The sequence below is a fragment of the Arabidopsis lyrata genome (genome assembly GCF_000004255.2).
Source record: "Arabidopsis lyrata subsp. lyrata unplaced genomic scaffold ARALYscaffold_6, whole genome shotgun sequence".
NCBI classification, from domain to species: Eukaryota; Viridiplantae; Streptophyta; class Magnoliopsida; order Brassicales; family Brassicaceae; genus Arabidopsis; species Arabidopsis lyrata.
In genome coordinates this window covers 210,606-233,150 of record NW_003302550.1, presented here as the reverse complement: position 1 = coordinate 233,150, position 22,545 = coordinate 210,606, and the positions used below count along the sequence as shown (strand labels likewise).

The window sequence follows — 22,545 nt, the reverse complement described above, 5'->3', positions numbered from 1 at the left end:
GCCAATTGTCAAAAAAAAAAAAAAAAAAAAAAACTTGTTAATCTGTAACCCATGGATCCTCTTGACCACGCTCCTTCCTATAGTCTCTTATGCCCACAAGGACGATTTCAAAAAGATGAAGAAAGCTATCACACAATCAAGAGCTCTTATTTAATTTCTGATGCAGCAGACGGAAAGTCCAATCATCGTCACTTGGTGTTTCTTCGCAACCGAAAAGAAGATGGATTACGATACATATTATGTCAGGCTTGTTACAACTTGATTGAAAATCAAACCTATTACATCTGCAGCTACTGCAACTGGAAGAGCTACCACAAAGAATGTGTTGAGTCTCCTTCCAAGTTCCATTCCTCTGATCATCCAAAACATCCACTCCAACTTGTTTGGTTTCCCGGAAATCGGAGACAACATCAAAAACAATGTTGTTCTTGTAGACGTTATCGAGGCCGGCTACTTTACTATTGCTCTATTTGCGATTTTTCAATCGATCCAGTGTGTGTGGGAAAACCAACATCCCTTATTATAGACAATCCAAAAAGGCATAAGCATACCCTCCATTACTTTCCAAGAATATCTGCTTTGGTTTGCGACGTGTGTGGGTTGGAGGGTCATATTGATTACTTATACGTATGTCTCCTATGCGCGCGATTTCATTGTCCATAAACGATGTGTTTACTTCCCATTTGTCATTAAAGTATCCCGTCACAACCATCGTCTCGGTTTCACTTATAAACTTCCTTACGAGAAGTCGACTGATTGTGGAGTTTGTCATACGAAGATAAAAGAAAATTTCGGAGAATACTCTTGCACCAAGGAGGGATGCATTTATGCAGTGCATTCCAGATGTGCGATGCAAAGGAATGTGAGTGACGGGAAAGAACTTGAAGGAGAGCCTGAAGAAGTATATGAAGACACTAAAATGTTTGAGGAGAAAGGCGATGGGATTATACAGCATTCCACTCATCCGTCTCATCCTTTGAGACTTGAAAACAAATTCCACGATGAAAGCAAGCATTGTCAAGCATGCAGACTTCCTTCTTATGATGATCATGGTGGTAATGTGTATCGATGTACGTATGCAATGTGATGATTTCATTTTGCATGAATCATGTGCATATCTTCCTCGTGTTAAACAGTTTATGCTACATGTTCATCCATCGATTCTAGATCCCAGTTATACCACAAATTTTTTCCAATGTTGGAAATGTTATCGTTACTCATGCGGTTTCAAATATGTATGTAGTCGTCCTCGTCAAGAGTGTGATGTGGAGTTAGACATAATTTGTGCTTCTATATGTGAGCCGTTCGATCATCACTGTCATCCACATCCCTTGTTCATTAGTAGTGCTGAATACGAATGCAAAACATGTTCCATCTGCAGTCAATCTAAAAGGGTGCGTGAACCTTTATATTGTGTGAAATGCGATTTTGTTTTGTGCTTTCGTTGTGCCACTCTTCCGCATAAAGCCAGGTATGAACGTGATGAGCATTTGCTCATTTTTTCTTACGAAGAAGATGCAAATGATGATGAGCTTATTGGGCGAGGAAGACATAAATCCAAGGAAAGGGTTATATGCATGCAATAAGTGTGGACTCACACTCCACATCGAATGTTTATTAGGGAGAGATCCGTATATGAAGCTTGGATCATATTCAAATTCGAGAAGAAAGGTGTATATTCTTCCTAACACTTGTTCAACTCGACCTATATGCAAAACATGCCGAAGACGTTGTCCTCACAAAATAAAAATAAAATCATCTCGTGATCCATATACATACTGCTCTTTTGATTGCTACAGAACGTATGGTTTAGCGTTCATGTAACAATTATTGTGTTTACAATGCAACTCCAAATGTAAATATGTAATGTGGGGTTTTTATTTTAAATTGATCCATGTTGTCAAAAGTTAAACAGAATTAAAGAAGAATGCTCCAAGAAATTAAAATAGTATGGTTTCTCTCTCTAAACGCAAAATTATAAGATGGCACAGATATATACAAAAACAATTAATTCCGTAGTTTATGTGTGTGTGGTTTTCTGTTATCAATAAAATTCTAAATCACTTAGTTTATACTATTAAAGTTACGTATTGATGAGACATACATCAATTTTTTAGAAATTTCTAGCGAGTTTCGCTAGATAAAGACACAAAATCATGTCTTTTTTTTTGTTTTCTGTTTTCTTTTTTTTTAAAATTTTGATATGTTTATAGAAACGATGATTATATTCGTAAATTTCGTGGGGGATAAGACACGTAAGACTAATACAACTTAGATGAGTCAACAACCGTACATAACTCCATATTTCTCCCATTTCACTTCTTTGACCGTCATCGGTATGTGATATTTAATTTCATTAGTAAAACACAGGAAGTTTACAAAAGTCTCGAGGTCTTTATAATCGTTAAAAATCAACATGTGCAAGGAGACACACAAAAATTCCAAAATCATTTATATAGTTGCAACTTGCAAGATTGAAGCCATTAATTTCTCCTTATATTATGTATAGTTATAAAATGATAAGACATAGTAAATGATAGACACATAAACATTGACCAAAAGTGTAAAAATGATAAAGAAAGACGTCAACAACAACAAAAAAGGATATAGAAAGAAACGTTCGTTTACACGCGTTCTGTTTATATAAACCCATAAATTACACATTCTTGAAAATTTTCAGATTTTCAAATATCAGATTCAAAGGAAAAATCAAAAAAAGTTTTGTGGGTTTTGACCAGAGAGAGTCAACGAAGAAGATGTCTTCTATCATTACGGAATCGTCTCCGAATCTGTCTCTGCTGGAGAATGGCGGAGGAGGAAGTGATAAGCCGACGGCGGAGATGTCTAGGCGCGTGCGGAGAACGGTATCGACGTCGTCGTTGATAAGGCAGAGATCGGATCTGAAGCTGATCGCGAGAGTACGTTGGGAGTTTCTGAGACGAATCTTGACGAATCTTCAAGAAGTTGTTCTCGGCACCAAATTGTTCATTCTCTTCCCGGCCGTTCCTCTCGCCGTTGTCGCTCACCGCTATGATTGTCCACGTGTACGTTCCAAACAAACTATTTATCAATCGGAATTTAAACCAAACATTCTCTTTTAACTTTGGTATGTTATTGTAATTGCGTGGTGTAACAAAAAAAAAACAGGCGTGGGTCTTTGCGTTGAGCTTGCTGGGATTGACACCTTTGGCCGAACGTATCAGTTTTCTCACTGAGTAATTAATTTGTCTCTCTCTTTTTTTCTTTTTTTTTTCTTTCTATAGTAACGTTATTAATTTACAAACATAATTTTTATATTTTCTTCTTAAACAGGCAAATTGCTTTCCATACCGGTCCAACAGGTGACCATTTAAATAAATTTCGTTGACTATTATTTGTTGCCATGTGAATCGAACCGGGTTATCCCGCACACAACCGAATTTTGTACTATTAAATCAACGCATTATTTTTTGTGGTTGAACGGTAAATTTAATTTAGGTATCTTTTAGCGTGCATTGAAGATCTTCGGATCTTGGGATTATTTTTGTGTTATTAAACGTGTTTGCATTTTCTCTTACTTAATAGTATTTGGGAAAATTAATGAAAATAATTGAATGAATGAAGTTGGGGGATTAATGAACGCGACATGTGGAAACGCGACGGAGATGATAATAGCGATTCTAGCGGTTGGACAAAGAAAGATGAGAATAGTGAAACTCTCACTTCTTGGTTCTATTCTCTCCAATCTTCTCTTCGTCTTAGGTACCTCTCTCTTCCTTGGTGGCATCTCCAATCTCCGCAAACACCAATCTTTCGACTCAGTACGTTATATATAAAATCTCTTCAAATGCAGTGAAACTCTCCTTAAACAAAATTGAAGAGTATCGTCTTATCATGTTTGTAATTGTTACGTTTTACAAGAACAGAGACAGGGAGATATGAACTGCATGTTGTTGTATCTGGCGCTGTTGTGTCAAACACTACCAATGATAATGAGATTCACAATGGAGGCTGAAGAATACGATGGATCAGCTGTTGTTATGTTGTCAAGAGCAAGCAGCTTCGTGATGCTCATTGCTTACTTGGCTTTCCTCATCTTTCACCTCTTCTCTTCTCATCTCTCTCCTCCTCCTCCTCTTACTCAGGTTCTCTCTCACTCCCTTCTATACTACTCTTCACAATATGAATCCTCTTGTGCTGCTTCTTATCTTTTTTTTTTTGGGCAAACCAACTTTCATTATAAAGAAGTGTCGTTACATAGCAGGAGAGTTCAAAGCAGATAAAGCAGATAAAGAGGACTTGGCCAGCGCGTCAGCTAACAAGTTAGCTTCGCGAGGAACAAAGGAGAACTTAATGGATAAAAAAGAACAGCGAAGCAAGGTAATATCGTGAAGAATTCCTTGCAGCTCGTTCGAAGTGGTCTCTGTATTGAGCAGAGATATAAGGACTTGAGAGTCCGAAAAAACGATGATGGAGGTGAGTTCCATTCTAGACGCTGCGGTCAGCGCTGATTTCAGAGCTAAAGCTTCGGAAGCTAAAGCGGAGGGAGTATGGAGGCGAGTAGCCGAGCCCTGATGGATAACCCGGTGGTCCCGAGTCTTAAGAATCCATCCCATACCACAGGAGCCAGAGGAAGCGTTCCAAGCCGCATCCGTGAAGCAAAAGACGACCTCAGAACGAGGGACCAATTGCGAAGAAACCTCAGTAAGAGGGACCAGAGAAGAAGAAACCTCAATAAGAGGTAATGTTGTGGAAACAGCCTCAATAAGAGGTAAGTGTTTGAACTTATTGCCCAAAGGCGCTTGGAGCAATTGTTGAGCAAGTTGCCATTCTTTTGCTGCAGTAATGGACTTATTTAAAATTTCCGCTTCAGAGAAGGCCTGGTTTTCAAAAATTAGTCGATTTCGTGACTTCCAGAGTTGCCAAAGGATCCAATGGAACAGAGAGGTGTGAGAGAGTCCTATAGGAGGGAGGCACTGGGAGATCCGAGCCGTCTCTAACAGTTGAGCAACTGAACCAACAAGGTCTTCCCTGGGTTTCCGGTGCAGAGGAGCTAAATCCCATACCTTCTGGGCAAAAGGACATGAGAGGAGGAGATGCAGTTCTGTTTCTAAAGCTCCACATCTTTTACATGATAGATCACTGGTGATACCGCGGATAGCGAGGTTATCTCCAACCGGGAGTGCTCTGCGCTTAATCTTCCAGAGGAACATTTTCAGTTTTGGGGGAAGACGTAATTGCCAGATATTTAATTTCCAATTGAAGGACTCAGGTCCCAGAGCTCGAGAGTGAAGCTTGGACAGGACATATCCTGTTTTAGTTGAGTAGGCGCCGGATTTTTCGGGTAACCAAACCATGGAGTCCTTCTTTTTACTTGAGCTTGGGATCAGTTTGCGGATGGTGCTCTCATAGTGCGGAAGATGATGGCGAATGGCTCTTGTATTCCAATCGTTGGAGCTTGGAAGTAAAAGAGAACTGACCTTAAGGTTATGAGCAGCCAAAGTAGGAGGACCAAAAGGGACAAGGGGCAGGGCAGTAGAAAGCCAGGGATCCTTCCAAACGTTTATTGAGTTGCCATCCCCAACTGTCCATCCTAACCCTTTCCTAAGAACCTCTCTTCCTGCCATGATACTCCTCCACCCGTGAGAGCAGGAGGAGGAGATAGAGACCTCTAGGAAGGGTTTCTCATGGCAGTATTTCCCTAGCAAAACCCTGGCGAGAAGGGATTCAGGGCAGTTCAGAATTCTCCAGCTGATGCGTCCTAGGAGGGCATCATTAAATTGTGCAATCTCTCTGAAACCAAGGCCTCCTTCAGATTTGGGAAGAGTTAGCGTGTCCCACGAAACCCAACTCATCTTACGCTTCTCTGGTTTGTCATCCCACCAAAAGCGAGTAAGAATGGATTGAATTCTTTTGCAAAGGGAGAGAGGAAGTTTGAAGCACGACATAGCGTAGAGGGGCATCGCTGCTAAGACGGACTTTAGGAGAATTTGCTTTCCCGCAGCCGAGAGGAAGCGAGAGGTCCAACTGTGAGAGCGTTGGCGGATCTTATCGACAATAGAGGTGAAGATATCCTTCTTTCGCCTACCAAAATGTTCGGGTAGTCCTAGGTACTTTCCAACTCCGCCCTCATTAACTATACCCAGCTTGGATTTAGCAGCCTCTTTAACTGAAGGAGGAGTCTTAACAGAGAAAGTAATGGCCGATTTAGTAACATTGATGACTTGGCCCGATGCTTCTCCATAGCGAGAGATAATTTCCATTAGCTTGTTGCAACTTTTAGGGTTAGACCGACAAAAGAACATCGTATCATCGGCGAAGAGAAGGTGGTTGATGGGAGGGCTACCCCGAGCCACTTTGATACCCGGTAATTGGCCACGAAGTTGCGCCCGATGACAAAGACCCGAAAGCACTTCGGTACACAAGATGAAAAGATAAGGGGAAAGAGGATCCCCTTGCCGTAAGCCTCGGGAAGGAAAAACTTGCCCTTTTGGAGTACCTTTAACTAGGAAAGAGTAAGAAACAGAGCCTACGCATGCCATGATCCAAGATGTCCATTTGTCATGAAAACCAAGACGTCGGAGGACTGCTTCTAAGAAAGGCCACTCAATTCGATCATAGGCCTTACTCATGTCAGTCTTAACCGCCATAGAGCATCGTACCTTAGCTTCCGAAGTGCGCAAGAAATGTAAGATTTCATGAGTGATTAAAACGTTGTCAGAGATAGCACGGTTAGGAACAAAGGCAGATTGATTGACGGAGATGAGAGAAGAGAGCATGGGTTGCAGCCTTTTGGTGAGGATCTTAGCTATGATTTTGTAGTGTACTGTGCACAAAGCTATAGGCCTGTAGTCGGAGACTTTCCTTGGACTAGTAACTTTAGGTATCAGACGGATGTGAGTTTCATTAAGCCTCTGGGAAAGGTAGCTTGATTCGAAGAAAAGACATATATCTCGAGAAACATCTAAACCAATGATATCCCAGAAAGACTGGTAAAAACCCGCAGAAAAACCATCCGGACCAGGCGCTTTATCCGGATGAATAGAGAACACTGCCTCCTTAATTTCAAGAAGAGAAGGGATGGATATAAGTTGCCGGTTCATATCAGTCGAGACCTTGGGAACCAGAGCTTCCTCCACAACTGAATTGGTAGAGGGTTGTCCCGCTGTGAATATGGACTGATAGTAGCAGGAGATGGTATTAGCAATCTGGTCTTCATCATGATATTCATTTCCTTGCTCATCTTCAATTACAGAGACATTGTTAATTACTCGCCTTGCTCTTGTTGCAGCATGAAAGTAAGCCGAGTTACGGTCTCCACTTTGTAGCCATTGAATCCTGCTCCGTTGTCGCCAAAACAATTCTTCATCTCTGTAAAGTTTTTCCAAGCTCGCTGTGGTTGAGGTAATGAAAGGCTGATCAGGAGTTGAAGAAGAGAGAGCAGCTTCGAGGGCTTCCTGGGCTTCCTTAATTAAACGGCTACTGTTTGCATTTTGGGCCTTAGTCCACTTAATAATATGGGCTCTGCACCGATTAATTTTCTCCAAGACAGATTCTTCATGTGGGCTTCTCCAAGATTGGCCCACTAAGGTTCGAATTTCTTCATTGTTACGAAGGCGCCGATCAAACCTAAACAGGCCCTTGTTCTTCCTCTTACAATCATCCAAGAACGTAACAAGGGGTCGATGATCAGACCCTTCGAAACGAAGGTACTCACAACGACCGGCAGGATACGCTTCAAACCAGCCGCAATTTGCCAGAGACCGATCCAAACGAGATTTAATAAAATGGTCATACCGCCAGCCTCGCCACGAGAAGTGATTCCCGGAGTGTTTAACATCCCATAGGCCATTCTGCGCCACAAAGGATCGGAAAGGGATAAAGGAGCCTTCACATCGGGCAGGACCTCCGACCTTTTCGAAATTATCAAGTGTATCATTAAAATCCCCAGTGAGTAGCCATGGGGTTGAGCGATCAGAGCCGAGATTGGAGACATAATCCCAGAATGCTGCTCTGTTTTCTGTTTGAGGGAGACCATATATAAAGGAGATGAAGAGGAGCTGATCCTTGCACTTGATTTGGGTATCGATGAGATTAGGAGAAGATTCTAAGATTTCCAGGTTAACTGCGTCCTTCCAAAATAAAGCCAAACCTCCACTTAAACCCAAAGGAGGGACAGTGAAATGATGAGTATAACCCATCCAGTTAACTACCTCTAGCACCTTGCTATCCTGATTCTTGGTCTCAGTAAGGAACATTATGTCTGGAAAAATACTGAAGCGTATTTCTCGAAGACGACGAACTGTCAAGGGGCTCCCTATCCCTTGACAGTTCCAGCTCACCATAGCTAAGGAAGGGGGTTTGATGGGATCCGAAAATCCCCCGTACTCTTGGTGATAGCTGGGATAATGTTAATTGGTGGAGCACTTGTTTGACCATGGTCCACTGTATCCTGACGCTCAGGTAAATCTGCCTCATTGGCAGGAGGATCCACATTAAGCTTCTTCTTGGCATTTGGTCTAGTGACGGTGCGCTTTTTCAGACTAACTCCTTGGAGAGGGCTGCGGACAACACGTCTCCTAGGGGAGGCCTTAGCTGGTTTTCTCCTCCCTGAGGTCTTAGGTTTGGTAGTAGTAGGAGCTTTTTTCCTTGGGGCTCCTTTGGGTTTTGAGGGAGCAGCTGGAGGAATTGGTCCCAATCTGAGGGAAGTGTGAATTCTGAGATCACCAGGAACCAGCGAAGAATTCTGTACATCACCAGGGAGATCTTGAGTATTATCTCCCGCATATTGAATTTCCACATCTTGGAGGTGCCCTGAACCAGACCTGGAAGTAGTGAGGAGGGAGGCTGTATGAGTGATTCGTGGGGAGATTCTTTCCAAGGCAGGTCTTCTTGAATGGGGAAGACTGGAAGGTTCACCAATTTCCAACCCTGCAGGCCTAGGAGGCGGAAGACTTGGGGGGCAGGGTAGGGGAGGGCAAGGTGGAGGCGATTGAGAATAGTGAGATCTACCGGATCGAGCAACAACCTCATAGTCAGGTTTCCGAGGAGGGCTGCGATGAATAGGGCTAAGCCTTGGTGGACTGCGCCGTGAATCAGACCTTGAGGTCTCCCTTCCTCTAGGATGGTGGGGCCTAAAATCAGCAGAGTAGGCGCTCCCAATGTCCCTTGGAGATTGGCGTCTATGACCTTGAAGAGTAAAATCTCTAGAAACAGAGTAATGACGGTCAGGAGAACGAGAACGATGCCTGACTACCTCGTCCCTCCTGGAGCGAGAGGGATTCCTTTGTGAGTGAGTAGCTCCAGAATCACGGGATGGAGAGAAGCGTCTGGTATCTCTAGCTAAGGGATACCTAGGGGAAGAGAGGCCTCTGTTTCTTCCCCCACTAGCAGCTCTGTTCTCCCGGCTTCCCACAGGTAGAGGCCTAGGAGGCGGCCTGTCCTCTCTTCTCTCTTCTTGGCGCCTGCGTTCAGAATCCATACGTTGAGCCGCCTTAAGTTGATTAATGCCGAGAGATCTAGAGACTAAAGGAAGAGGGCAGTCCTTTTTTTCATGAGAGAGTTCAAAGCAGTTGAAACAATGTTTCTCTAGCTTCTCGTACTCTAGTTCCACAGTTTTGATAGAACCATCAGGAAGCCGGATAGGCATGGACATTTCCAGAGCCGCTAGGCCATTAATAGGGACTCGGACACGACCTTCTAAGACCTCTCTCGCCTCCAGAGTACCAAGTTCCTTCCCGATAGTGCGAATAGTTTGGTCCGACCAGAAATGGAGAGGGATACCATGAATTTTGATCCAAAAGGTGATGAAGGCTGGAAAAGTGTCAGAGATAATGGGTTCCCATTGTTGTAGAATGAGCATCCAGTTCTTAAAATGATAAGGACCTCTTCGAAGAACAGACTGGAGGTCCGCTTCACTCTCAAAACGAAACTGAAAACATTCAGAACCAAGGTCTCTGCCGACAACTCTACTCTCGAGATTCCAGAGTTGAGGCATGTAGTTGACAACAGCTTTAGGCTTTTGAACTGTTGAGTTAGTGACTCTCCCTATAAGGGTAAGCTTGTTTTCCTCAATGAGCGCAGAGGTATCGCATTGGGGGATGCGGACAGGGGACCGGCGGCGAGAGCTTTTAAGGGTTCCGGCGACCCATTTTTCTTTCTCAGATCTAGTGAGGCGGCTTGCCATAGTGGGTGAGGAATGACCCAAGAAAAGAGAGTAGCTGGACGGGGTAGAGGAAGACTAGGAATGAGCTTTAAGTAAACCTGAAAGACCGAGAGTAACTCAGAAGAGGAGTGAGGCGAAGAGCTGCACACCGCAGTAAATGGTTGGTCACCACCAACCTCGAGAGGGGCTCGAAGGGAGACGGAAAGCAGTCACTGACGGGCCGGAATGCTACCGGAAAAGGACGAGGGGGTCACCGGAGAAGCCATTATGGGGAGGAAAAGGGGAAAAGTTACCATATTTGGTTAAATAAAGTAGGTGAGATCTGGAAAATTTGAAAACCCTAACTTCTTTGAGGAGTCATCGGGAGACGTGCCTGAGAGAGAAAAGTCTAATTTTTATTTACTTGGAATATTATGATGTGCTGCTTCTTATCTATATATGTGTGCTTCGGTTAAATGTATAAAAGAGGGAAGAAGAAGAAGAGGACGTGTATAACGATGACGTGAGTGACAAGGAAGAAGAAGGAGCCGTAATTGGAATGTGGAGTGCGATTTTTTGGCTTATTATAATGACACTTCTCGTTGCTTTGCTCTCAGAGTACATTGTCTCCACTATCCAGGTATGTGTTGACTATATTTTTTGGGAAAATATGTTTAATCAAAATTGTAATGTATTCTTGAAAAGTTAAAACCGGTAAATTGATAAATTCCATAAACCAATTAACATGGACAGGACGCAGCAGACTCGTGGGGATTATCAGTGGGATTCATAGGAATAATATTATTACCAATTGTTGGTAATGCAGCTGAGCATGCTGGTGCTGTCATCTTCGCCTTCCGTAACAAACTCGTATGTTTTACTTCTTTTTTCCCCTAATTTATTAATTACAACAAATAAATATTATTTATTCTGATTTTGAACAAAATATGAAAATGTACAGGATATAACTCTTGGAATTGCTCTTGGATCTGCAACACAAATTGCTTTGTTCGTGGTAAGCAAATCCATTTTGACGACCAGTATAAAATAATATTAATTTCTGTAAAATTAGCTAGGGAAACAAATATTTCTTATAATATATATATTCCTCTTAGTTTGTAAGCTTGGCTAAATTATCAAGTTTAGGTCATGTAGTCTCAAATGGAGAATATGATCTTTCTCATAACCTGGTGCTAACTAAGAAAATATTTCATTACGGTTCAGTTTTTTTACAACAATTTAATTTAACAAACTCAAATTTGAATGTAGGTACCAGTGACAGTGTTAGTGGCATGGATAATGGGAATAGACATGGACCTTAACTTCAACCTTCTTGAGACCACTTGTCTTGCCTTGTCCATTATCGTTACTTCCTTAATACTACATGTGCAATTCCATTTCAGTACTCATCAAATATATTATACGTTGAATCTTGATATAATATATCTAATTTTATTAATATGTTAATATATGATTAATTTTTAATAGGATGGGACGTCGAACTATATGAAAGGCTTGGTTCTTCTCTTGTGTTACGTTGTCATTGCGGCATGCTTCTTTGTCTCTAATTCACCCTCAAGTAAGCTTCTCTTTTCGTTATTACTGTTCTGAACGATAAATACAATTATATTCATTTGCTTTGTATTTTCTCAATTGCAGCCGAAACCGATACAGCTAAAGCTAATCATACAATAACGAAAAGGTAAGTTATCTAATTTAATATCATTTAATTTGTACCACATTTCAATGATTTGTATATGCAACCCCTAGCTAGTATTAGTATATGCTAAAAGATTGAAGTTCGAGGGTACCAATGATCGTACACTACTCGGTATGCCCATCACATACACGATAGTAAACAAAATGAACAAAAAACGAATGTAACATTTCATAGAATCTATCATATATATATATATATATATATATATTGATGAATGTTAGTTTTAACTGTCACAATCATGATAATCTTAGAAAACCAACTTCTAGAACGTTAATGAAATCACTTTTAGATTCTCAGAATTCTGAGAATTCATTATATATTATGATATATGGTTCTTGTTTTTTTAATTGCAGGTAAACTCGAATATTGTTTAATTTGCCTTTCTTTTAGTGTATTGTTGTTTTCTCTTATTACATATTTAGTTTTTGAATTGTTGTGTAAGTATATACATTTTTAAGGATTTCTTTTTAACATCATTTTTTTTTGGATAAAAGATTACATCATTTTTGTTAAGGAATAAGTAAATTAAACGTAATAGATATTTATTACATAATCCTACTTTGTTCATAATAATCGTGGATTCTGATTACACCACACATCGATTTCACGTGAAATACATATATTGAAAGTTTCCCAAATATAAAGTTTGTTAACAAATTTCATAAAACTTTTGATTCATATCAGAAGATAAAATATCAAAATGTAATTACGATATTTGTCACTTTCGTAAAATCTAACATTTTAATTTCACTCACCGTTACTTTTGGCAGGAATTAATTTTCTTAATGATATGTGTTCGAAGCCTTGGGGAAGGCCCAATTGAGCCCACTAATTTGACTTGTACTTTGCGATTCCCTTGTGGATCCCATTAAAAATACTAACTTTTATTTACAAGAATGCCATCACCGGAGACAATTTATAAAATTTGGACTCAATTTTGTTGCAATAAAAATCTCAAATTCTCAGGCGAGATTCCGGAAGCAAAACATTCCTAAATTTCGCCAAGAGATCCGCCATGGGAGAAGAGAAGTCTCTGCTTCAGTTCCGTAGTATTCCTTCACTCAGGACCTCTGATTTCGCTCTCACCGAAGAACCTTCATGGAGGCTGGAGAACAACGTGTCGTCGAATCGCCGGAGAGGAAACAAAAGAAGCGGTGGCGTTTTTACCAATTTCGCCTCCCTTTCGGTAGCGATTAGGAGAGATCGGAGAGCATCTACGGTTAACGGTGGAAATGGCGGCGGAGGCGGAGCTTTCGCGTCGGTTTCGGTGGTGATTCCGAAGGAAGAGGATGAATTCGCGCCTACTTCGGCTCAGCTGTTGAAAAACCCGATTGCTTTACTGTCGTTTGTACCGAAAGACGCCGCACTATTCTTCGCTGGAGCGTTCGCCGGAGCCGCCGCAAAGTCAGTGACGGCACCGCTTGACCGAATAAAGCTCCTAATGCAGGTAAGGACTCTCTCCTCTCCTTCTCAACAACTTTAAGGTTTTCTGGCACGTGTGTTTTCTTTTTTCTCTCCATTTAAGAAAAAAACAAAAAAATATTGTAACTGGTGAGCACAACAATACACTGTCGTTTCGACTAGTTGTGGGATGAAATTGATCATTTTCTAAATCTCATTATTTCAAGTCAAGAAGATGTATATATATACCTTGAGGAAATATATGGAGAATGTGTGATTGTGTTCTTGTTACAGACTTGTATTAATGTTCATTGATTCTTACAATCCAATTGATTGTCTTATTGATTCATAGACACATGGTGTTCGAGCTGGGCAACAAAGTGCTAAGAAGGCTATTGGTTTCATTGAGGTATATTCTTATACTCTCAGTCATGTCATGTTAATCATGTTAAAAAGACTAAGTTTGTAAAGTCTTTTTCTATTTGGTTTTGTTTGGAATGACTACAGGCGATTACTCTTATCGGAAAAGAAGAAGGTCTCAAAGGTTATTGGAAAGGAAATCTACCTCAGGTACTCACAATTTCTTGTATCATTTTGAAATAAAAGGTTCGTAATTTGGTTAGAGTTTGGTTGCACATAATCTTAGTCTGAATGTTCCAGGTGATAAGGATTGTACCTTATAGCGCAGTCCAGTTGTTTGCATATGAAACATACAAGGTATATAAGAAACTTTCTATATCTGATTCTGGTTTCTTTTTGAAAGTTTTAGAAACCGTGTCTAATCACTTCGTCTGTTTTCTGTACATTCTGCCTGTTTATTTTGTTTAGAAACTCTTTAGGGGAAAAGACGGTCAATTGTCAGTCCTCGGAAGGCTCGGTGCTGGTGCTTGTGCTGGCATGACGTCTACTCTGGTATGTAATGTTGTGTATAGGTCGAAGTGAGTTTTTCTATCTTAAAAATACCTTAAGACTCTAATTACTTAATGCAGATTACATACCCTTTAGATGTGCTGAGATTGAGGTTAGCTGTTGAACCAGGATATCGAACCATGTCCCAGGTATGTTCATCGCATTATACACCAACTTTATGTTCCATAAATATATCAGCTTTAAAAGCAGACATGTCGTCACATCTAGGTTGCCTTGAACATGCTGCGGGAGGAAGGACTTGCATCATTCTATAACGGTCTTGGTCCTTCGCTTTTAAGTATAGCTCCTTACATTGCCATCAACTTCTGCGTCTTTGATCTGTAAGTCTACTAACAGTTAAACATTACCCCTGAATTTTTTTAACTAGATTGTTTTACATTTTCGATTTTATATATCTGCAGGGTAAAGAAGTCTCTGCCAGAGAAGTATCAACAAAAGACACAATCATCTTTGTTAACAGCAGTAGTCGCTGCTGCTATTGCTACTGGTACTTGCTATCCGTTGGATACAATTAGAAGACAGATGCAATTGAAGGGTACTCCATATAAATCCGTATTAGACGCTTTCTCAGGTAGGAACAAAACACCATTATCTGCTTTTATTCTTCCAGCTTCCGGTGACTGACCTCTTTATCGTTTTAAACCGTTGTGAAGGTATCATTGCGCGTGAAGGAGTTATTGGATTGTACCGTGGCTTTGTCCCCAATGCACTCAAAAGCATGCCAAACAGCAGGTATACTTTTGATAAAACCAGTTTTTGTTTTGTTTACTTCTTGTTTCAGTAATATTAACATTTTGGAATCCTCTTTCGTGTTGTTTCAGTATTAAGCTTACAACATTCGACATTGTCAAGAAACTCATAGCAGCGAGTGAGAAGGAGTTCCAAAGAATCGCAGATGACAACCGCAAGAGAGCAAGTCCTAACATAACCGATGAACAAACCTGAAGCCGCGATTTTGAATTTCCAGAAGGTCATTTTTGCCCGTTATGTTATGACCTTTTCTTGTGTGTTTTGTATTTTGGAATGTAATAAATGTCTGTTTGTGTTACGTTTGATCGCGCCGGTTTTGTTAACCGTATAAAACGATTTTAACCGGTTTGCTACTGTGGAAACGATACCGTTTTGTGGAATTGGGTCATCTATCTATTTCGCGGTTGCAGTCGAGAAAGATGAGGAGATTAGCGGTTTCAGAGAGAAGTTGTTCGACGACGGTGTCTTTTGTACCAACGAACTCAGAACCCTAAACCCCAACTCCATAATATAATTTTCGTCATGTACTGTACTTTGCGATTTCCTTTGCCTCTTCACATTCCCCAAACTCGAACAATGTCCTCCTCCTGTCAGCCGAAACGACGCCGTCTGGAGCACTTGCGGTGCTCTGCTCAGCCTAGTCTTCGTGAAGATGACGAAGAGGCCGATGATAGGAGGTAACCATCGATTCTCTTTATTTAACTTCCTTCCATCCTTCCTGTTTTGATTCTCGAGAAGAAAACCGAGATGGAATTTTTTTTTATATATTTTTTGCAAATGTAATGTTGATAGTGTTGGAGTTGCAAGACGAATTTCGATTGTGGTGGAGAGATACGGAAATGGCACTTCAAAAAGGTCAGCTCAGGTTTCTGTTTTTATATTATTGACCGAAGATTCATCGGTATATAAACACACTACCTCTTGTTCCTTCTTGTGCAGATATTTTCTAGATGATGATGATGACTCCCCTTTACAAGGCTTTCTCGAGGAGCGTGAACTTAAGCCTGATAACGATTCTCAGAGCTCTGATTCCTCTGAAACGAACACTCTTTGGCTTCCAGATGTTGTCAAGGATTTTGTTTTCCCCACAGGCTTTCCTGGTACTTGTCAGCTTCAAATTTCATATGTACCTTCCTTTGTTAGGAATCTCAGAATCCTAAGCTTGTAGAGGTTTTGTAGATCCTAATATGACTCAGTTGAGTTAATCACGTAATACCACATTTGTGCAGCGTCTGTTTCAGATGATTACTTGGACTATATGCTGTGGCAGTTCCCTACCAATGTTACTGGCTGGATTTGTAATGTATTAGTCACCTCAAGTCTTCTCAAGGCATGTCCGGGAATCCCCTAATTTATTGCTAAGGTCTTCTTATGACTGGACTTGTTCTAGAGATATATGTTGAGAATACTGCAAAAAATAAATACTTTTGCTACAATGCAGGCGGTTGGCGTTGGCTCTTTCTCAGGAACTTCTGCTGCCGCTACTGCTGCTGCTTCTGCTGCAGCCATCAGGTTTACTTTCATTCAGATGCAAACTTAGTTTGTTTGCTGCTGCAAATTTTTTTGTTCTTATAGTTTTTCCAAACGATGTGTTGTCTCTTCAGATGGGTCTCCAAGGATGGAATTGGAGCTCTTGGCCGTCTTCTTATTGGTAGGGAAACCATGGAAAGATTAATAAATGTTCATGGAGTTATCTAAGAGCCTCCGCAATAAGAAGCGTATGTTTTCCAGGTGGACGTTTCGGTAGTCTTTTTGACGATGATCCTAAGCAATGGCGAATGTATGCTGATTTTATTGGCAGTGCTGGAAGGTTGGTAGTAGAGGATTTAAATTCTTGGTGAGCCATATTTGGTTAAATCTGTGTATAGCATCAAAGTTTTGTTTGTTTTTTTTGTTTCACAGCTTCTTTGATCTGGCGACACAGCTATATCCATCCCAGTTCCTACTGTTGGCATCCACGGGAAATCTTGCCAAGGTATTCCTTATTGCAGTTTTCCTTTTTTCCTGCCTGCTGAAATCCTGATTCATATAGACTTTATCAAGAATTCGCGTCTGCTAAGCTTTAAATGACAGAGTGTAGATACTAATTTGAAATAGGCTGTGGCTAGAGGATTGAGAGACCCTTCATTCAGAGTGATTCAGAATCATTTCGCCATCTCAGGAAATCTTGGAGAGGTAGCAGCCAAGGTATGCTAGTCATGTATGTGTAATCAAAACCCAAATACGAGCATTTAGTAGCTTGTTTACTCTATTAGTGGAGTCTCTAATTTTCGTTCAACGTTTCAGGAAGAAGTGTGGGAAGTTGCTGCGCAGCTAATTGGTCTTGGTTTCGGCATTCTGATCATTGTATTTTACTTGTTTGTTGGATCATTTTCTCAAATCTTTTCATTAGAAGTCCCCATTGGATCTCATTTAAATCATTGAATTGGTTTCATGTTAAGCGTGTGTATGCTATAATTTTGATGCAGGACACGCCGGGCCTTGTAAAGTCATTTCCGTTTGTGTCACTTACATGGACGAGTGTTAGACTTGTTCACCTCTGGCTACGCTACCAGTCGCTTGCAGTCCTACAATTTAACACGGTAAGAGTTTGGAAATGGATTTTCTTACATTCCAATTTGAGAAAACTCAGATAAGTGAAATTACTTTGATTTGAAATATTGACAGGTAAATCTCAAGCGTGCTCGTATCATAGTAGAATCTCATGTTGTGCACTCAGTTGTACCAGGTAAGAATGTTTCTTCCCCTTATCCAGCTTATTATTCAACGTTCAAGTAAGACCTATTTTACTCTCTTTACAGGATATGTTGACTGCAACAAGCGAGAAAACATTTTGTTGGGGCAGAGGTTCATGAAACCTCGGATAATCTTTGGTGTATCCCTTGAAGAAGTGTCTGGTCTGGAGAAATCTGTTTCTAAGGTAATCTTTTCTTTTCAATTTAACTGCATCCATATGTCTTTGAGAGAATCTTCTATTTGTAAGTCCCAAGTTTTTGAAACTTTGATTCTTTCAGGTCAAGGCACTCCTTAAGATGTACACAAAGGAGAAATATATTCTTACGTTGAATAAGTTGAACAGTGATACTGAGTTTTCTGTGTCTTTTAAGGTATGTGCGTGTCCCTGTTACAAGACTAATCTGCTTCTCATTCTCCTCCTAAAGGGCAAAATTTATAAACCGAGCACCATACTTGCATATATTGACTCCTTCATGATTTTCCTAGTTCTTGCACTGTGAGGAAAGAACTTAGATAACGTTACTCGTTTATTTGTCTTTCAAGTAACCTGATAGAGAGTTGGGCATGCTTTGGTTAGTGATTAGTTGAGAGTCTTGAAACTCATTCATGGGTAATTAATTAGAGCATGTCAAGTTAGGACTGGGAGAGATCATAGAGATGACATATTATTTGCTTCTTCTTAGTTGAATAAGCTGCTTTAGTAGCATATGAGGTAGGTAGGCAGTAATTTTTCAAAATTATCGCCTTAATCAAGGGGACAAAGTTTCTTCACCTTGTTGGAGAGTACTCTCGGTTACCATTGGAGCTAGAGTTGTTTTAGCAGTAAAGTGTTACATGATCTTATAATTTCTGGAGCCTTTGCTTTTATCATTTCTTGTTTGAAACTACGTTACTTTACATAAAGTCTGGCTTTCTTTCTTTCTACTCCTTCTCCATCAAAGTATATCTTGAATGATTTACGCATTGTTTTTGCCTTGAATTCATGAATGTAAAACAAATAATGCAGGTGAATGCCACAAGCAGAGACGTGTTGAGATGTCTTTGGCAAGCATATTGGTTAGAGGAGAACATGGAAGAAAGCTTTAAAGACAAGGATAGTGTGTTCCACTGGCTGAAGCAAAGCTTGTCGGAGATGGACAACAAGTTTGATGATTTCTTGTTCAAGTTGGATACTGCTGGATGGAATCTACGTGAATCTAACTTGAAGATTCCCAACCAAGTTCTCATCGACCAGGAATCTATCCCTCTCTAACATTCGATTGATTGATTGAATCTTCAGACTCATCACGCAGTCTCTTGAACAAAAGAAACTAACACTTGAGGTAAATAATACCAAACCCTGTCAATTTGAATATGGAGTAATCTATAGGTGATTTGTAGAAATATCATTGTTTGGTACAGCTAATATAGTTAGGATATATCAGGCTTTGTATGGCAACTTGTTTAAATTTGTATTGTGTGACCTGATCCATATAAATTAAGAGGAAAAAATTATAATATCTAAGAAGTTAGTGTGGATAATGAGACAAAAGGTGAGGTTTTAGGCCAATGATAGGGAATTAGGGATTATATCTCCTTTGTTTGTTCTTGATTCGTCGTCATCTTTATTCTTCTTGCGTTTATTTTAGAATTTAGAGGTGGCCTTCCGAAATTAAAAACAAAAAGACAACATCATTTTTTTTAATTTTTTTTCCGACAAAAGACGACATCATTTTATAATTTGATTTTTATGAGTATAATAGAACCAAAATTCTGCTTCTCTCAGCTATTATTATCTCAGCTATTATTTCAAATTGTAGCCTAATTCCTATATTTGTATTAGAGTAATAGTTATGTTTTGATTTGTTATCATATACGGATTCAATTTGCAGTCTAGTGATCTAGACTACTAGAGCAATAATATATTTGCAATTTTGTAAAAAGTGAATTTGCTTTATTTCTGTCTTCATTGCTATAGTTGAGTTAGCGATGTGATGAGTCATTATCGCTATTAATTTGTTTCCGTAATAATAATGATAAGCAATTATGTCACGAACATAATACTATTATTGTTTGATTCTTTTGCCCTCATCCATATTCATTGATTGTAAAAGCACACGTAGGTCACACACGTAGTATCATCCTAAAACCCAAATTATTAAAAAAACTAAGCAAATTTTATACATGGCCTTAGGAGATCCAAGCATGCAAAAATATTCCATAAATGTTAATACAAAATCATCGATTCTCAGGGTTTTACTAGGGTCCACTTTATTACCGTATGGTACTTTGGACCTACGTACGCTCATGGATCGCGCCACGTGTCGTGGTTTGACCGACATCAAACACATGTCGGCCAAATACGTCTAGCTCGCACGACGATGAAGCTAAGTAGGCTCACTTGCACTCACCGCCGCCTATAGCAGTGACACACGTCCTGTCACCGGCGTGTCACTCAATAATTATCATATTTTGATAGTATTTTTCCATTAAAAAAATAAATAATATTATCCTATAGTATTTGTTAGGTGGATCCCAACGGGAGGGCTTTATGGTAATTGTAATTTACTCCTGAGAAGCTTTTTATTTTTTGTGTGTAGTAGTTGTAGGAGAAGTGTTGCCGTTCCTTCTCGAACAAAAAAGAGCTTTAGACGCTCGGCTCCTTCTCCTTTTCGTAAATATTTTGATATTACGTGTGCTCTACGCGAATTTATCAATATCTAAATCATCTCCTTCTCTCTCCTCCTTCTTCTTCCTGTCGCTACCTTGTGGTTGAGTGAGTAAATATCTGGAAACCATCCATGGAAATGGGAGAGAGAATCAATTCTTGTTGTTGTTAGGGGGTTTGCGATATTTTAGGCTTCTGTCGGTGATCTCGACAAAAAATAAACAAAGGAGCTGCTAGTAAGGTTTTTTGGATTGGTTTTGTTTTTTCTCTCTCTCCCATTCGGAAGGAAGCTGGTTTATGTTGAATCGTCTTTGTTCGGAAAATGCGAAAATCGTTTAAGGATTCACTCAAGGCTCTTGAAGCTGATATCCAGTTCGCCAACACTCTGTAAATTTCTCTATCTCTTTCTCTGTTTTTTAAAGAATCTGATCGTGTTCTTAGTCGATAGTTGATAATCGCCTCGAAAATTTGTTTGATGTTGTGGTTAAATCCTTTCTTAGTTGTTATTTAGGTTTGGCCCTTGCTCGAGTTGTTGATTTTTGTCTCCAGAACATATATTGTTTTCTCAAGTTTTTTAGTTCTATCGAAGTTTCCAGAGGATATATGTTCAGTTATTGATACTTGTGAATCTGAATCTCTGTTGTCTGCTGGGTATATGTGTGCTGATGTCATAATGAATTTGAGACTTTGCGTTTACGCGAGCTCATAAATTCCAAAATTTATTCCTTAGCAAGTCTCAGACGCCACCACCAAACTTTGGTCAGATCACACACAATCTATTATCTATAGTGGTCAATTCCTTTTCCTTTCGTCATATAGTCTGATTCTATCTTAAGTTGACTTGGTACGATGGAATAAATCTGTGAACCAAACATGTTCATGTTGCGTACTAATCTCACCAATCATAGAATCGAAATGATTAAAAACAGAGAAAATGACTTTTATGTGTGAAGGGCATCAGAGTATCCAGAGGAGTATGATGGTGGCTACGTTCAGATGAGATTATCTTACAGCCCCGCGGCTCATCTCTTTCTCTTCCTTCTTCAGTGGACTGATTGTCATTTCGCTGGCACTTTGGGATTGCTTAGGATCCTTATTTATAAGGTCTTGATTGATTTTGCTGCTCTTTTATTATTGGATCTTGATCCTCTGTTCTTATCTGTCTGATATGTGATTCTCTGTTTTTTTTTTTAATCGTAGGCATATGTTGATGGGAAGACCACAATGTCGCTACATGAACGCAAAGCTAGTATCAGAGACTTCTATGGTAATCTATCTTTACGTGACCAGGATTTTAACTAAATTGTCAAATGGCGCATTAGTGTCTCTTGAGCTAAGCCATTGTAGATTATATTAGACCACCTGGTATGTTCCTCTGACTAGCAATTGATGTTGATGGGCAGATGTGTTGTTTCCTTCGCTATTGCAACTTCACGGAGGGATAACCGATCTAGAAGAAAGGAAGCAGAAGGAGATATGCGACAAACGATACCGGAAAAAGGACAGAACAGAGAAAGGAAAGATGTCGGAGATTGATTTGGAGAGGGAAGAAGAGTGTGGAATTTGCTTGGAGATTCAAAATAAAGTTGTTCTTCCTACTTGCAATCACTCCATGTGTATAAACTGCTACAGAAACTGGTATATAACCTTTTCCTCTTTTCACTCACTCTCACCACTCACCAGCCTTTTTTTTGAAGTTATAGAATCTGTTGTTTGAAACAGGCGTGCAAGGTCACAGTCGTGCCCGTTCTGTCGAGGCAGCTTGAAAAGAGTGAATTCTGGTGATCTGTGGATATACACTTCTAGCGCCGAGATTGCGGATTTACCGGCGATTTACAAGGAGAATCTGAAGAGGTTGTTGATATACATTGACAAGTTGCCTCTCGTTACTTCTGATTCTAATCTAGCCCCTTATGCTCCTCTTCCTCGGTGAACGAACACATTCTCTTTATTTCTTGTTTTGTACATAGCAATTTCCATCAAAATTTCATCTATTTGTGTCCACTTTGTATATAATATTTATGTGTTTCCAGCCCTTGTGCTTCTAGTTAATTTGTTCAGCCTTCTACAGTCTCCGTCTCTGATTTGGGTTTGTATATAACAACCGTTGGTTATTGACATTTAGATCCAAAATTCGATATCACATTTGCTTATTGGCGGTACTTAACCACATTGTTGGTTCGTCAAACCGGCTTGTTTGATCGTTTTTGGGCCTAATTTAGTTTCGGTATGCACCGA

At 40.0% G+C, this 22,545-nt stretch overlaps 5 protein-coding genes across 5 annotated transcripts; all 5 read left to right on the top strand.

Moving 5' to 3' along the window:
• Nucleotides 1-25: 25 nt before the first annotated feature.
• On the top strand, nucleotides 26-1,968 carry LOC9309078. The gene is given in 3 exon segments (XM_021021115.1): nucleotides 26-645; nucleotides 647-1,075; nucleotides 1,077-1,968. Coding segments are annotated over 3 exon segments (1,533 nt in total). The 5' UTR covers nucleotides 26-51; the 3' UTR covers nucleotides 1,587-1,968.
• A 637-nt stretch (nucleotides 1,969-2,605) lies between these two features.
• LOC9309077 (vacuolar cation/proton exchanger 4) lies at nucleotides 2,606-12,319 on the top strand. Its single transcript, XM_021022261.1, has 12 exons — nucleotides 2,606-3,044; nucleotides 3,148-3,215; nucleotides 3,313-3,341; nucleotides 3,604-3,800; nucleotides 3,906-4,124; nucleotides 10,611-10,763; nucleotides 10,877-10,993; nucleotides 11,085-11,138; nucleotides 11,393-11,509; nucleotides 11,612-11,702; nucleotides 11,783-11,825; nucleotides 12,197-12,319. Exons 1-12 carry the CDS (start codon nucleotides 2,757-2,759, stop codon nucleotides 12,198-12,200), a joined length of 1,380 nt encoding a protein of 459 aa, XP_020877920.1. The 5' UTR covers nucleotides 2,606-2,756; the 3' UTR covers nucleotides 12,201-12,319.
• A 381-nt stretch (nucleotides 12,320-12,700) lies between these two features.
• Nucleotides 12,701-15,286, top strand: LOC9309076 (thylakoid ADP,ATP carrier protein, chloroplastic). The gene is made up of 10 exons (XM_002872962.2): nucleotides 12,701-13,290; nucleotides 13,597-13,653; nucleotides 13,752-13,814; nucleotides 13,905-13,961; nucleotides 14,073-14,156; nucleotides 14,234-14,302; nucleotides 14,382-14,494; nucleotides 14,576-14,745; nucleotides 14,828-14,906; nucleotides 14,996-15,286. The coding sequence occupies exons 1-10, from the start codon at nucleotides 12,859-12,861 to the stop codon at nucleotides 15,117-15,119; spliced, it is 1,248 nt and encodes a 415-aa protein (XP_002873008.1). The 5' UTR covers nucleotides 12,701-12,858; the 3' UTR covers nucleotides 15,120-15,286.
• Nucleotides 15,287-15,373: 87 nt separating this feature from the next.
• LOC9309075 (protein root UVB sensitive 5) lies at nucleotides 15,374-19,159 on the top strand. The gene is made up of 15 exons (XM_002872961.2): nucleotides 15,374-15,601; nucleotides 15,717-15,779; nucleotides 15,864-16,024; nucleotides 16,154-16,254; nucleotides 16,366-16,436; nucleotides 16,529-16,575; nucleotides 16,656-16,734; nucleotides 16,827-16,899; nucleotides 17,022-17,111; nucleotides 17,211-17,270; nucleotides 17,393-17,506; nucleotides 17,592-17,652; nucleotides 17,726-17,844; nucleotides 17,939-18,031; nucleotides 18,667-19,159. Exons 1-15 carry the CDS (start codon nucleotides 15,447-15,449, stop codon nucleotides 18,910-18,912), a joined length of 1,533 nt encoding a protein of 510 aa, XP_002873007.1. The 5' UTR covers nucleotides 15,374-15,446; the 3' UTR covers nucleotides 18,913-19,159.
• A 971-nt stretch (nucleotides 19,160-20,130) lies between these two features.
• LOC9309074 lies at nucleotides 20,131-22,460 on the top strand. The gene is made up of 5 exons (XM_021022263.1): nucleotides 20,131-20,694; nucleotides 21,261-21,411; nucleotides 21,508-21,574; nucleotides 21,711-21,945; nucleotides 22,030-22,460. The coding sequence occupies exons 1-5, from the start codon at nucleotides 20,630-20,632 to the stop codon at nucleotides 22,238-22,240; spliced, it is 729 nt and encodes a 242-aa protein (XP_020877922.1). The 5' UTR covers nucleotides 20,131-20,629; the 3' UTR covers nucleotides 22,241-22,460.
• The last annotated feature ends 85 nt before the right edge of the window (nucleotides 22,461-22,545 follow it).

Excerpts from the sequence above, each read along its gene's own strand:
- LOC9309077 (XM_021022261.1), top strand. The coding sequence starts at position 2,757 with ATGTCTTCTATCATTACGGAATCGTCTCCGAATCTGTCTCTGCTGGAG. Across the intron at positions 3,216-3,312 it reads CGTATCAGTTTTCTCACTGA|GCAAATTGCTTTCCATACCG; the intron begins GTAATTAATTTG and ends CTTCTTAAACAG. Across the intron at positions 11,703-11,782 it reads TGTCTCTAATTCACCCTCAA|CCGAAACCGATACAGCTAAA; the intron begins GTAAGCTTCTCT and ends TCTCAATTGCAG.
- LOC9309076 (XM_002872962.2), top strand. The coding sequence starts at position 12,859 with ATGGGAGAAGAGAAGTCTCTGCTTCAGTTCCGTAGTATTCCTTCACTC. Across the intron at positions 13,291-13,596 it reads GAATAAAGCTCCTAATGCAG|ACACATGGTGTTCGAGCTGG; the intron begins GTAAGGACTCTC and ends ATTGATTCATAG. Across the intron at positions 13,962-14,072 it reads TTGCATATGAAACATACAAG|AAACTCTTTAGGGGAAAAGA; the intron begins GTATATAAGAAA and ends TATTTTGTTTAG.
- LOC9309075 (XM_002872961.2), top strand. The coding sequence starts at position 15,447 with ATGTACTGTACTTTGCGATTTCCTTTGCCTCTTCACATTCCCCAAACT. Across the intron at positions 16,255-16,365 it reads TCACCTCAAGTCTTCTCAAG|GCGGTTGGCGTTGGCTCTTT; the intron begins GCATGTCCGGGA and ends GCTACAATGCAG. Across the intron at positions 17,112-17,210 it reads TTGGAGAGGTAGCAGCCAAG|GAAGAAGTGTGGGAAGTTGC; the intron begins GTATGCTAGTCA and ends TCAACGTTTCAG.
- LOC9309074 (XM_021022263.1), top strand. The coding sequence starts at position 20,630 with ATGCGAAAATCGTTTAAGGATTCACTCAAGGCTCTTGAAGCTGATATC. Across the intron at positions 21,412-21,507 it reads TTAGGATCCTTATTTATAAG|GCATATGTTGATGGGAAGAC; the intron begins GTCTTGATTGAT and ends TTTTAATCGTAG. Across the intron at positions 21,946-22,029 it reads ATAAACTGCTACAGAAACTG|GCGTGCAAGGTCACAGTCGT; the intron begins GTATATAACCTT and ends TGTTTGAAACAG.